Consider the following 12,497-nt stretch of genomic DNA (forward strand, 5'->3'; position numbering starts at 1 on the left):
GACTCCTAGGTGGCTACATGGAGCTTAGAAAAATAGAAGGCTATGGTAAAGCCTTGGTAGTTCTAAGGTAGGGACATTTTCGGCACAGCTTTGTGGGACAAAGAGCCTGTATTGTACTGTTATGTGTTCTATGTTTCTAAGTTGTATAAACTTGTAAAATTAGTCAGCTCCACATGAGCACTAGTGTCCTTAGTATCCAATGCATCTTCAGGGAATGGTGCCTTTGAATGATGGTGTCCATCATTTAGGATCCCCACCATATATCCTCTTCCCATCACTACCATTAGGTTGAAGCTACATGAGCTGGAGGGTACACATCCAGTGATTCAGAAACAGCTTTTTTTCCCTCTGCCATCTGATTTCTAAATGGACATTGAATCTATGAATGCTACCTCTTTTTTTTATTTGTTTTTCCCCCCACAGCTTATTTTAACTTAATAAACATATATATATATATATAAAATTCAGTATTTTCTCTATATATTTATCATTTATTTCATTGTAAAGTTAACAAATTTCATGACATATGCTGGTAATATTAAATCTGATTTTGATTCAGTGAAAGATCGACCAGAGTGCAGAAGACAGCAAACTGCAAATGCAAACATAAATAAACAGCAATAATAATGAGAAATTGAGATAATGAGATAAAGAGTCCTTAAAGTCAGATCACTGGCTGTGGGAACATTTCAATGATGGCAAGTGAAGTTGAGTGTAGTTATCCCCTTTTATTCAAGAGCCTGATGATTGAAGGGTAGTAACTGTCCTTGAATCTAGTGGTGCTTGTCCTGAGGCTCTTGCAGCTTCTACCTGATGGCAGCAGTGAAGGACAGCATGTTTTTGGTGAAGGAGAATTCTCGTGATGGGTACTGCTTTCCTACGGCAGCATTTCATGTAGATGTGCTCAATGGTTGGGTGGGCTTTACCCAAAATATACTGGGCCTAATCCACCACTATTTATAGGATTTTCTGTTCAAAGGCATTGGTGTTTCCATACCAGGCTGTGATGCAGCTAGTCTATATACTCTCCACTGCACATCTATAAAAGGTTGTCAAACTTTTAGATGTCGTGCCAGACCTCTGCAAACTCCTGATGGTGATGAAGAAAGCATACAGCATGTTTCACTTCAATGGAGACGACACTGAGTGCATGAGTTGAAAGGTTATGTAATCACTGTACAAGACATTAGTGAAACTATTGTATGCAGTTCTAGTTGCTTATAGTAGAGACAGAATGTGATTCAGCTGGAGAAGGTGAGTTCAAAAGATAACTACATTGTCTGGCCTGTACGCGGTGTGGCACACGGCAGCAGCAGCCTTTCAAATCTGGTGCTACTTTAATTTAGTTTTTTAAATTTAATTTTAAATTAAAATTAAATTTTCAGGCACAATTAGAATTTAGGGCAATGGATAACAGAGCAACTATCTACCGTCACCAGTCACTGCTACAATACAGAGATCGCCCAAAAACAAACCTTCATGAAAAGCTGCTGGTTAGATTGTGCGACCTCGGCTTGCTGAGGGAATCGGGCCTACAGTCCTTGGAGTCGCCTGATGCCGGTGGCTGGAGTTGGGGATGGCGTAAGCGGTGTGCGAGGAAGCAGAGGCAAGGCAAGCAGGCAGGAGTCCGTGCCTGGAAAAAAGCAAGCCCTAGCCGGCTGGCCCTCCTGTCCATTCTGCTCTCAAATGGACATTAAATTGACTACATCTGCGGCAACGAAATACTCGGTGGGAGTACAGAAACAGACGGAATCCCGGGCGCTGCCATTCAGCTGATTGTTATGTAACAGATTTTCCCCCAAGCCATCAGACTACCAACCTACTGACCTCTGCTGTGCCAATTGTCTTGTTTATTATTTATGCAATGCCTGCACTGTTCTGTGTACTTTATGCAGTCCTGGGAAGGTTGGTAGTCTAGTGTAGTTTTTGTGTTGGTTTACGTAGTTCAGTGTAGTTTTTGTATTGTTCATGTAGCACCATGGTCCTGAAAAACATTGTCTCATTTTTACTGTGTACTGTACCTGCAGTTATGGTCAAAACAACAATAAAAAGTGACTTGATTTGACTACATGGCTTGATTTGTAAGGAAAGACTATACAGGTTGGGATTGTTTTCCAGGAGGAAAGGAGGCTGAGAGGTGACTTCATAGAGGTTTATAAAATCATTGTACAGCACAGGAACAGGCCCTTTGGCCTGCAATGTCTGTGCTGAACGTGATGCCTCTCAAAATTTTATAAACTTCTCTAGACATCAGTGTCCCCTCAATCTCTGATGTCCTAGAGAATGCAATGCAGGTTTGTCCAGCCTATCCTTATAGTCCTATTCCAGGCAGCATGCTAATATTTACAATAACTTCTGCTCCAAGACATCTGAAATGTCCTCCATTTTCAAAACGCATGGCTTCCCTCTACTATGGTTGATGCTTTTGCATCTCATCTGTTTCTGCTGTCAGCCCAGCTCCCACCAGGAAGAAAAGATATAGATTTCCCCGTCATCATCATTCACTCTAATCTGATACATCATCCTTTGTCATTGCTGCCAGAACCCACAAACAGCCACATTTTCGCAGGGACCAATCCCTCTACAATTCCCTGATATGCTCATCCCTGCCCACACAACTCTCCTTAAACCCTGATACTTTTCCCTGAAAATACAAGTGTAGCACTTGACATTACATCTCCTCTCTCACTATCATCCAAGCACCTAAAAAGCTCTTCTAGGTGATGCCCTTATCCAATTTTTTCTTTGGTTTTCCCATTGTGGCTTCCATGACGTTGACAAAACTAAGTACAAACTGAAAGATTGTTCTACTGAGCACTTATGTTCTGTCCACAATGGGCATCTGAAGCTCAGAGTTGCATGCTATTTCAATTCCCTTACTCGTTCCCATACTGACCTGTACATCTTGGCCTTCTCCACTGCCAGGGTGAAGCTGAATATAACTTAGAGGATGAACACCTCATATCTCCTTGGGTAATCTACAACCCAATGCAATGAACATTAAATTTTCCCATTTAGGTTACCATTTCCTAGGTGAGGTCTTTCCCCTCCACCTCCCTTCACCTCTGGATCCTCCTCTGGTCATTCTATTTTAGTTTCCTTTCCTTCAATCCCCTTCTACTTTAGCCCTGATCACCCATTTTCATCCCTTCTCCCACTTGGTTCCACTACACACACAGTTCACCCACAGGCTTCTAATTCCAGCTCATCTAGTTCTGGTTCTACCTGCCATTCACCTCTTCCCAAGTTGTTTCCATTATTACCTCATCATCAAATTCCAACACCAGCAGCCTTTTGAGTTCCCACTAGTTTCCCTCCAGCAGCAGTCTACTCCTGACCATTTCACTCTCAGACTTTCATTTTGTTTTCTCTCTCACTCTGTCTCCCTCCATCAAACATTCGCCTGCTACTCTTTCCCAACTCTGTGCCCCTCCCTTCCCCTACCTAACACAATCTGCTTCTCAACTTACTCCCCATCTCAGCAATTACCTCAGACTCCAGCTTCACCAACCCTTTCTCCTTTTTATACTGTCTATCTTATCTCTCTACTCCAATTTGCGATATAGGCTTTCCCCTCAAACTGTTAACAATTCCTTTCTTGATAGTACATATGTCACCATATACTACCCTGATTTATTTTTCTTGAAGGCATTCACAGTAAATACAAAGAAACACAATAGACTCGATGAAGAACTGTACAACAAAATGGACAAACAACGAATGTGCAAAGGACATTGTGGAAACTGCAAATACAACAAGAAATAAAAACAAATAATAATAATAAATAATTCAGCAATAAACATCAAGAACAGGAGATTAGGAGTCCTTCAAACAGAGTCCATATATTGTAGCAGTTTAGTGTTGGTGTGAGAAAAGTTGAGTGAAGTTATACTCTCTGGTTCAAGAGCCTGATGGTTGAGGTGAACTAACCCTGAATCCTGAGGTTCATACAGCTCCTCCCCAATGGCAGCAGCAGGAAGAGAGCATCACCTAGATGTCCTGGACATCCTTGATGGATGCTTTTCTCCTGCAACAGTGTTCCTTGTATATATAACCATATAACAATCACAGCACGGAAACAGGCCATCTCGACCCTCCTAGTCCATGCCGAACTCTTAATCTCACCTAGTCCCACCTACCTGCACTCAGCCCATAACCCTCCACTCCTTTCCTGTCCATATACCTATCCAATTTTACCTTAAATGACACAAATGAATTGGCCTCTACTACTTCTACAGGAAGCTCATTCCACACAGCTATCACTCTCTGAGTAAAGAAATACCCCCTCGTGTTTCCCTTAAACTTCTGCCCCCTAACTCTCAAATCATGTCCTCTTGTTTGAATCTCCCCTACTCTCAATGGAAACAGCCTATTCACGTCAACTCTATCTATCCCTCTCATAATTTTAAATACCTCGATCAAATCCCCCCTCAACCTTCTACGCTCCAATGAATAGAGACCTAACTTGTTCAACCTTTCTCAGTAACTTAAGTGCTGAAACCCAGGTAACATCCTAGTAAATCATCTCTGCACTCTCTCTAATTTATTGATATCTTTCCTATAATTCGGTGACCAGAACTATACACAATATTCCAAATTTAGCCTTACCAATGCCTTGTACAATTTTAACATTACATCTCAACTTCTGTACTCAATGCTCTGATTTATAAAGGTCAGTGTTCCAAAAGCCTTCTTCACCACCCTCTCTACATGAGACATGTAGATGGGCACAACGATGGCTTTACCTGTGATAGACATGATTGTGCTTCTAAACTCTTCACCACCATCTACAGAAGTTTGTCAATGTTTTAGATAACATGCTAATCTTTGAAAACTTTTAATTAAGTAAAATAGAATTACTGTCATGCTTTCTTTGTAATAGCACTTATGTGCTGGACCCAGGACAGATCCTCTGAAATATTAACACCATGAATTTACAGGTGCTGATCCTCTCCATCTCTAATGCCCTGATGAGGATTGGTTCATAGACTCTGATTTTCTCCTCCTGCAGTTAATAATCAGCTCTTTGGTTTTCTTGACATTGGCTGTTGGTGTGGCACCAATTAGACAGATTTTGAATCTCCCTCCTCTGTGCTGATTTGTCACTACTTTTGATTTGGCCAACATTAGTGGTGTCATCAGCAAACTTAAATATTACATTGGAGCTACGCTTAGCCCTTAGACTCATGTATAAAATGAGTAGAGCAGGAGCTAAGCGCTCAGCCTTGTGGGGCACCTGTGCTGATGGTGATTGTGGTGGAGATTTTGTTACCAATCCAAAATTACTAGTGTCTGCATGTGAGGAAATCAAGGATCCAGTTGCACACGGAGGTTTTGAGACCTAGGTTTTTGAACTTACTGATTCATTTTGAGTGGATTATGGTATTGAACTAAGCATACCCTATAATGCTTTCACCAAATGCCACATCCTTCTCCTTTGTGAATATGAATGCAAAATACCTTGCCCATATCCACTGACTACAAACATGAATTCCCTTCTTTATCCTTAGTTGGCCTCTTGTTTTTGAATACAAGTATAAAATGCCTTGGGATCCTTTTTAAATCTACTTGCCAAGGACACTTCATGGCCCCATTTGCCTTTCTTAATCTGTGCTTAATGTCTTTCCTGCTATTTTTACATTCCTCAAGGGCCCTGTCTGAATTTAACTTCCTAAACCATACAGAAACCTTCTTTTTTTTATTTCTGACTAAATCCACAACCTCTTTCATCATCCAAGGTTCCCTTATCTGCTATCTTTGTCCTTCCTCCTGACTGGAATATGCTGATCCTTAGCTCTGATAAAAGTTAAAAATTCAAAGTAAATGTATTATCAAAGTACATAATCATTCTCATCTACCTCCTTCAGTTTCAGATGGTTTTTATACAATTCCAAATGTTAGTTGTGGCCTTGCCCTATAACAACTGCTTCCAAGCAAGGCCAATGGTCAGAGTGCATGCCATGTTAACTTGTGTCAATTTGGTAATTTTTTTCAATCATCTTTTGCCAACAACAAACTAGATCTTTAGTGGGATGTCATCATTTCAAATGTTTTTCCTGTTTTTCTATTTCTATTTCCATTTACTTTCTATAATTACACTAAAATTCATTAAACATAATTTTTTTCAATTGATTACTTTTATCTTTGTTTTTCCCTTCTCCTGTCTGATTTACATTTTAAATCTTACCTTCCAAAATACTTCTCATTTTTACTAATTTTTTGGTCCAACTTCGCTCTCCTAGTTTTTCCATGCTGGGTAGGGAAGTATTTACATACATACTAGGTAACAACTCTGACCCTAAATTTCTGTGAAAAAACAGCTCTCAAATTAAATCCAGGATAACTCATTGATTTTGAGCATTTCAGTTCCTCTTTTGGAACTTCTGTATGTGTGAGGCACAGAGGCATCCACAAAGCAGGTCTGATATGAATGATTTTTGCATCATCAATATGGACGGTAGAGGTTCCAGAGGATTGGAGACTTGCGGATGTTGTTCCCTTATTCAAGAAAGGGAGTAGAGATAGCCCAAGAAATTATAGGCCAATGAGCCTTACTTCAGTGGTTGGTAAGTTGATGCAGAAGGTCCTGAGAGGCGGGATTTATGAACATTTGGAGAGGCATAATATGATTAGAATAGTTAGCATGGCTTTGTCAAAGGCAGGTCGTGCCTTACAAGCCAGATGGAATTTTTTGATGATGTGACTAAACACATTGAGGAAAGTAGAGCAGTAGATGTAGTGTATATGGATTTCAGCAAGGCATTTGACAAGGTACTCCGTGCAAGGCCTTTTGAGAACGTAATGAGGCATGGGATCCAAGGGGACATTGCTTTGCAGATCCATAACTGGCTTGCCCACAAAAGGCAAAGAGTGGTTGTAGACGGATCATATTCTGCATGGAGGTCAGTCACCAGTGATGTGCCACAGGGATCTGTTCTGGGACCCCTACTCTTTGTGATTTTTATAAATGACCTGGATGAGGAAGTGGAGGGATGGGTTAGTAAATTTGCTGATGACACAAAGGTTGGGGATATTATGGATAGTGTGGAGGGCTGTCAGAGGTTACAGCAGGACATTGATAGGATTGCAAAACTGGGCTGAGAAGTGGCAGATGGAGTTCAACCCAGATAAGTGTGAAGTGGTTAACTTTGGTAGGTCAAGTATGATGGCAGAATATAATATTAATGGTAGCACTCTTGGCAGTGTGGAGGATCAGAGGGATCTTGGGGTCCAAGTCCATAAGATGCTCAAAGCAGCTGTGCAGGTTGAAAATGTGGCTCAGAAGGTGTACGCTGTATTGGCCTTCATCAATCGTAGGAGTGAGTTTAAGAGCCAAGAGGTAATGTTGCAGTTAAATAGGACCCTGGTCAGACCCCACTTGGAGTACTGTGCTCAGTTCTGGTCATCTCACTACAGGAAGGATGTGGAAACTATAGGAAGGGTGCAGAGGAGATTTACAAGGATGTTGCCTGGATTGGGGAGCATGCCTTATGAGAACAGGTTGAGTGAACTCGGCCTTTTCTCCTTGAAGCAACAGGTGACCTGATAGAGGTGTATAAGATGATGAGAGGCATTGATCATGTGGATAGTCAGAGGCTTTTTTCCAGGGCTGAAATGGCTAACACGAGGGGGCTCAGTTTTAAAGTGCTTGGAAGTAGGTACAGAGGAAATGTCAGGGGTAAGTTGTTTTTTTTAAACTTGGAGAATGGTGAGTGCGTGGAATGGGCTGCCGGCGACAGTGGTAGAGGCAGATACGGTAGGGTCTTTTAAGAGACTCTTGGATGGGTACATGGAGCTTAGAAAATAGGGTTACCACAGCCCTCAGGTAAGGACATGTCCTGCACAGTTTTGTGGGCTGAAGTGCTTGTATTGTTATAGGTTTTCTATGTTTCTATAAAGTATATCTATGAGTAAGATCCAACCCTGCAGTCTCATACTAGGAATCAGTTCCAGATTTATAGTCTTTAAACTTTTCTTTTGCAGATTAGTGCTCTCCTCAATGACATTTCCTTGGACATGATCCTAAACTTCCATGCTGCAACCAGACTACAAAGCTCCTTCTGTACCCCAGTTCTGTTTCAACTGATACCTTCTCACAATCTTGTTGCATAACCAATAATAAAAGCGTGACTCGGTGTGAAACTGCACCCCAGACCTCCTAATCTGCCACAACTCATACCTCTTCACAATTTTCTCATACAACCGATAATCAAGGCATGTTATTTCAAACTTTTGTTAATCACTTTTGTTCATCCAGAAGAGACTGAGCTGTATTCTCCATTTTATTTGCCCTCCTGGGCCTACTTTAAAGAACATTACCAGGCAATATTTTATGTCTTTGGAGTTCTTGATGGAGAGAGCTTTCCTCCAAATGTAAACTTCGATTGAGCAAGCGATTAGAAGCCTGAAATCTGCTCCACATTGAAGGACGAGTTACCTGGTCTCTCAGGGTTTGATTTTGGTCATGCATTGTTACTTCTGATGCAAGATACCAGAAACTCTTAATCCTCATTTAAAAACGCTTTAAACAATAAATCCAGGCAACCACTGTCCAATTAGCTTGACATCAGTGGCAACGAGGGACTTTATACACAAAGATGAAACTGAAAACCATTTGGAGAACACAAAAATAAAAATGGTTAATACAGACAACAACACACACAAAATGCTGGTGGAACACAGCAGGCCAGGCAGCATCTATAGGGAGAAGCGCTGTCGACGTTTTGGGCCGACACCCTTCGTCAGGACTAAACAAAAGGAAAAATAGTAAGAGATTTGAAAGTAGTGGGGGGGAGGGGGAAATGCGAAATGATAGGAGAAGACCAGAGGGGGTGGGATGAAGCTAAGAGCTGGAAAGGTGATTGGCGAAAGTGATACAGAGCTGGAGAAGGGAAAGGATCATGGGATGGGAGGCCTCAGGAGAAAGAAAGAGGGGGGAGCACCAGAGGGGAGATGGAGAACAGGCAAACAACTAAATATGTCAGGGATGGGGTAAGAAGGGGAGGAGGGGCATTAACGGAAGTTAGAGAAGTCAATGTTCAAGTTACTACAGATTTCATTTGGGAAGGTGCTGTTTGATGAACATTATTAAATACTTTGAAAATAAAACAGCAGATAAATATGATTTAATTTGACTTATCAATAGGTTTTTGAAAGGTTCCTGGACTCATGATTATACTTCAGAATGCTAATCAGAAACAATAAATTAAACTAACGTCAGATTATATTGTCACACTTAGAATACTACACATACAGTATTTCTGCAGGGCCATGATCTGAAACGTTGACTATTGCTTTGTTATCACATATGCTGTTTTGCTTGCAGAGTTCATTCAACAGTTTATTTTTTTTGCTCAGATTCCAGTACTTGTAAGTCCTACTTTCCTACTTTCACAAGCAGTACACACACCGTCCATCAGATTGTGTAGCTCTACAAGTGCACGAATTGGAATAGTTTCAGACCATCACCAGCAGCTGAAATATACACCATCTCAAACTGCAAACTCCTGCCCAGCATATTCCTCACTCAACCATTCACATCCAGCCACGGGACCATGCCTCGTGCAGTGAGCAGCATCAGGCATACTTAAAACTGAGGAGGTACCGCTTGGTGAAGCTGCATTACAGAACTATAAAAACAGCACGCAATTGACAAGCTATCAAAACAACCTTACAACTTAAAGTTCAGATAAAAGTTCTGCAGTCCTTCCACAGCTTTGAAATGAATGCTTGTAAACAACATCTAATGGAAGGAGGCTGAAAGAATCTCAGGGCCCAGCAGGTGAATGTCAAGCATAAGGCTGAAGTATTCACAAGCAGAAGTGCCAATGATTCATTTCAGCTTCCTTCCGAGATCCCCCCTCCACCCACCATCACTGAAGTACTTAAGATCTTTTATCATTCAATACACAGCACATGGAATGAAGAACTGGCTGAGAACACTGGGTACAGCAGAAGCTATGCAATCAGACAACATCCTAGTTATAGTACTGAGGGCCTGTACTCCAGAACTAGCTGTGCTTCCAGCCAAGCTGGTCCAGCCCAGTTGTAACTGTAGCATCTACCTGCAAAGTGAAAAAGTGCCTGCCTATATCTCATAAGTGAAAAGCAGGGCAAATCAAATCCATTCAATATCACCGAGTCAGATTAGTTTATGAGATTGATTGATTTATTTATTAGATTATGAGCAAAGTGACAGAAACCATTGGTCACAGTACTGTCAAATAGCTCTTAGTCACCAATACCCAGTCAGACATCAGTTCACATATAGCTTTGGTCCAAATATGAACTAAAATGCTAACGTCTAGGAATGAGGTGAAGATGGTCATTAGGGCAACATTCAGTCAAGGGAAGCATTAAGCTGGCAAGATCGAAGTCAATGGCAATCAAAGCAAAAATACTCTAATGTACTGGCACAAAGTGTTAAATGTGCTTAAAAGGAGAAATCAGTATAATAAAGATTACACCAATGCAAGTTCTGGGAACAACTTTTAGCAGCCAAGTTCTGCACTGCAGTGGATTAAAGCTGCTGTTTTTCAAAAAGATTTCCATTTTTTGTCTTTGTTTTTATTCTAAGAGACAAAATGTTGACAAGACAGCATAACAGCTCTGAATGGAACAGAACCACAGCTTCAAAACAAGCTGTTCGAAACTAATTAAATAAAAAATATAACAACAATTTCCAAACAATAACATCTAGTAGTTTCAACAGTAGGAATTATCAACATTGTTATTAAAAGGGTTTCAGTTAAGTATGATGAAATATACAACCAGGAGACAGATCCTGGTCTCAGGTAGAATAGAATAAGATTTTCTGACACCCTAAACTGCAAGGGCACTTGGTCGCGCAGTAACTAAAATGCTCCCGTACACAGAGCCATTATTGGCATGCAGCTAGAAGTTTCTTTTATATAATGTTTTATTATTAAAATGCCATGCAGTGCAATGGTTGGTCCACTCAGTTGTACTAACAACTACAAAGGGAACATTGCCACTTTGCCACAGGACAACTTACAATTTCCACTATGTAACAATGAACTCAAATTAATTTCACAAATTCAACTTTTAAAAAGAAAACCTTCCTGAAATGTAAATAGCTTTGAACTGACTGAATTAAAGTGCTTATCATGATAATAATCCAATGTGGTCTTATTCTTCACTTTCCTTTCTTTAATACTCAAGATCCCCCAAGCAACAAATCCAAGAAAAAGTGCATAATCACAATTTCAATTATGTTTCAGAAGCAGACCTTGAAACATTGAAAGTGCTTCAGATTAAACCTATACTTAGATTAGATCAGAGCTCATTTCAAAAAGGGATGAGTCTAACTGAACACATCACATAATGCACTATGGTCAAATCCATTATTTAACACAAGTGCTGGAACCCTCCGTACTCATGCTGAAAGAGCTAATTTGGAAGTTCTTTAATAAGACTAAAGTACACTTCCAAATTGTTGAAAAGCATAAAATATTTTTAAAAACTGTTGACCCTAACACAATCTTAAAATGACACTTGATATTATTCTTTAATTGGAGTCGCCTAGAAAGTTCTAACACTTTATATTCAAGCGAGTTGTCTAATTTCCAATCTCACCAAATTACCTCCGCCAGCAATAGCACAACCAACGGTGTGAAAGTTCACAGGCACAAACATCACCGTAACTTTTATTGAAAATGCTGATACATGCATAAATAAAATGCATCCAATTTCACAATTTTGCATAAAATATCTTAATTCAGTCAAAATATAGTTTATTATTACGGATCAACCATTCGCCATACGTAAACATTCACAGTACAATGCAGTGTTTGTACTAACTACCGGCTACTCTGTAATATTTAGTAAATGCAGGCTCTTTCCCAGGGATTTAAAAGGATATATAATTTTCATTTTATTTGGTATTTGAAGGATTGGAGAGTGAGATAAATAATAAATTCCAAAACGACCTGTCAGTGCAAAATGTAATCAGGCATTTTTTTTTACAATACTCACCGAATCCTTCGGTTGCTGGGCTAAAATGGCGAAAGTAGCCAGATGATTACAGAGACATTTAGTGTGTGATGCTTGTGTATGCACTGTTTCACAGCCTTGAGGGTCCCAGCTGCCAGGACCAGTATCCCTGCGGTAAAAAAAAAGGAGGAAGAAAGAGAGAAACATGAACCTGCTTTCATTCGAATTAAATAAAACATCACCTTAGCACAGTGCAGTAATAAAGAAAAGGAAACGGGTAAAACACACGCGTATTATCAGGCAGGTATTGTATCAGTAATGAACACACAGGACCCTATATCTGCCACATCACCGCAGGATTCGCCTGTATGTTACCGTAACGTAACAGCTCTTTAGTAATTAAATAATAGACCATTTTTAGTGTGGTAGTCGGTATTATTTTCTCCCTCCAGTTGCCCACCACTATCACTTCCAGCAAAAAGTTCTTTCCCGCGTTGACCTCACTGTACGTCAACGCACCGCCAGCAACGCGCACAAGTTAGTCA

General features: G+C 40.4%; 1 protein-coding gene across 1 annotated transcript in view; it reads right to left on the reverse strand.

Annotated features, from left to right (window-relative positions):
• LOC132383377 (adhesion G protein-coupled receptor B2-like) overlaps positions 1-12,497 on the reverse strand; it is a 1,046,509-nt gene that overhangs the window by 438,866 nt on the left and 595,146 nt on the right. Inside the window, exon 16 of the mRNA XM_059954264.1 lies at positions 11,995-12,121. Coding sequence (XP_059810247.1) covers positions 11,995-12,121 — 127 coding nt within the window. The remainder of the gene's footprint in view (positions 1-11,994; positions 12,122-12,497) is intronic.

Source organism: Hypanus sabinus, chromosome 30, assembly GCF_030144855.1.
Source record: "Hypanus sabinus isolate sHypSab1 chromosome 30, sHypSab1.hap1, whole genome shotgun sequence".
Taxonomy (NCBI): domain Eukaryota; kingdom Metazoa; phylum Chordata; class Chondrichthyes; order Myliobatiformes; family Dasyatidae; genus Hypanus; species Hypanus sabinus.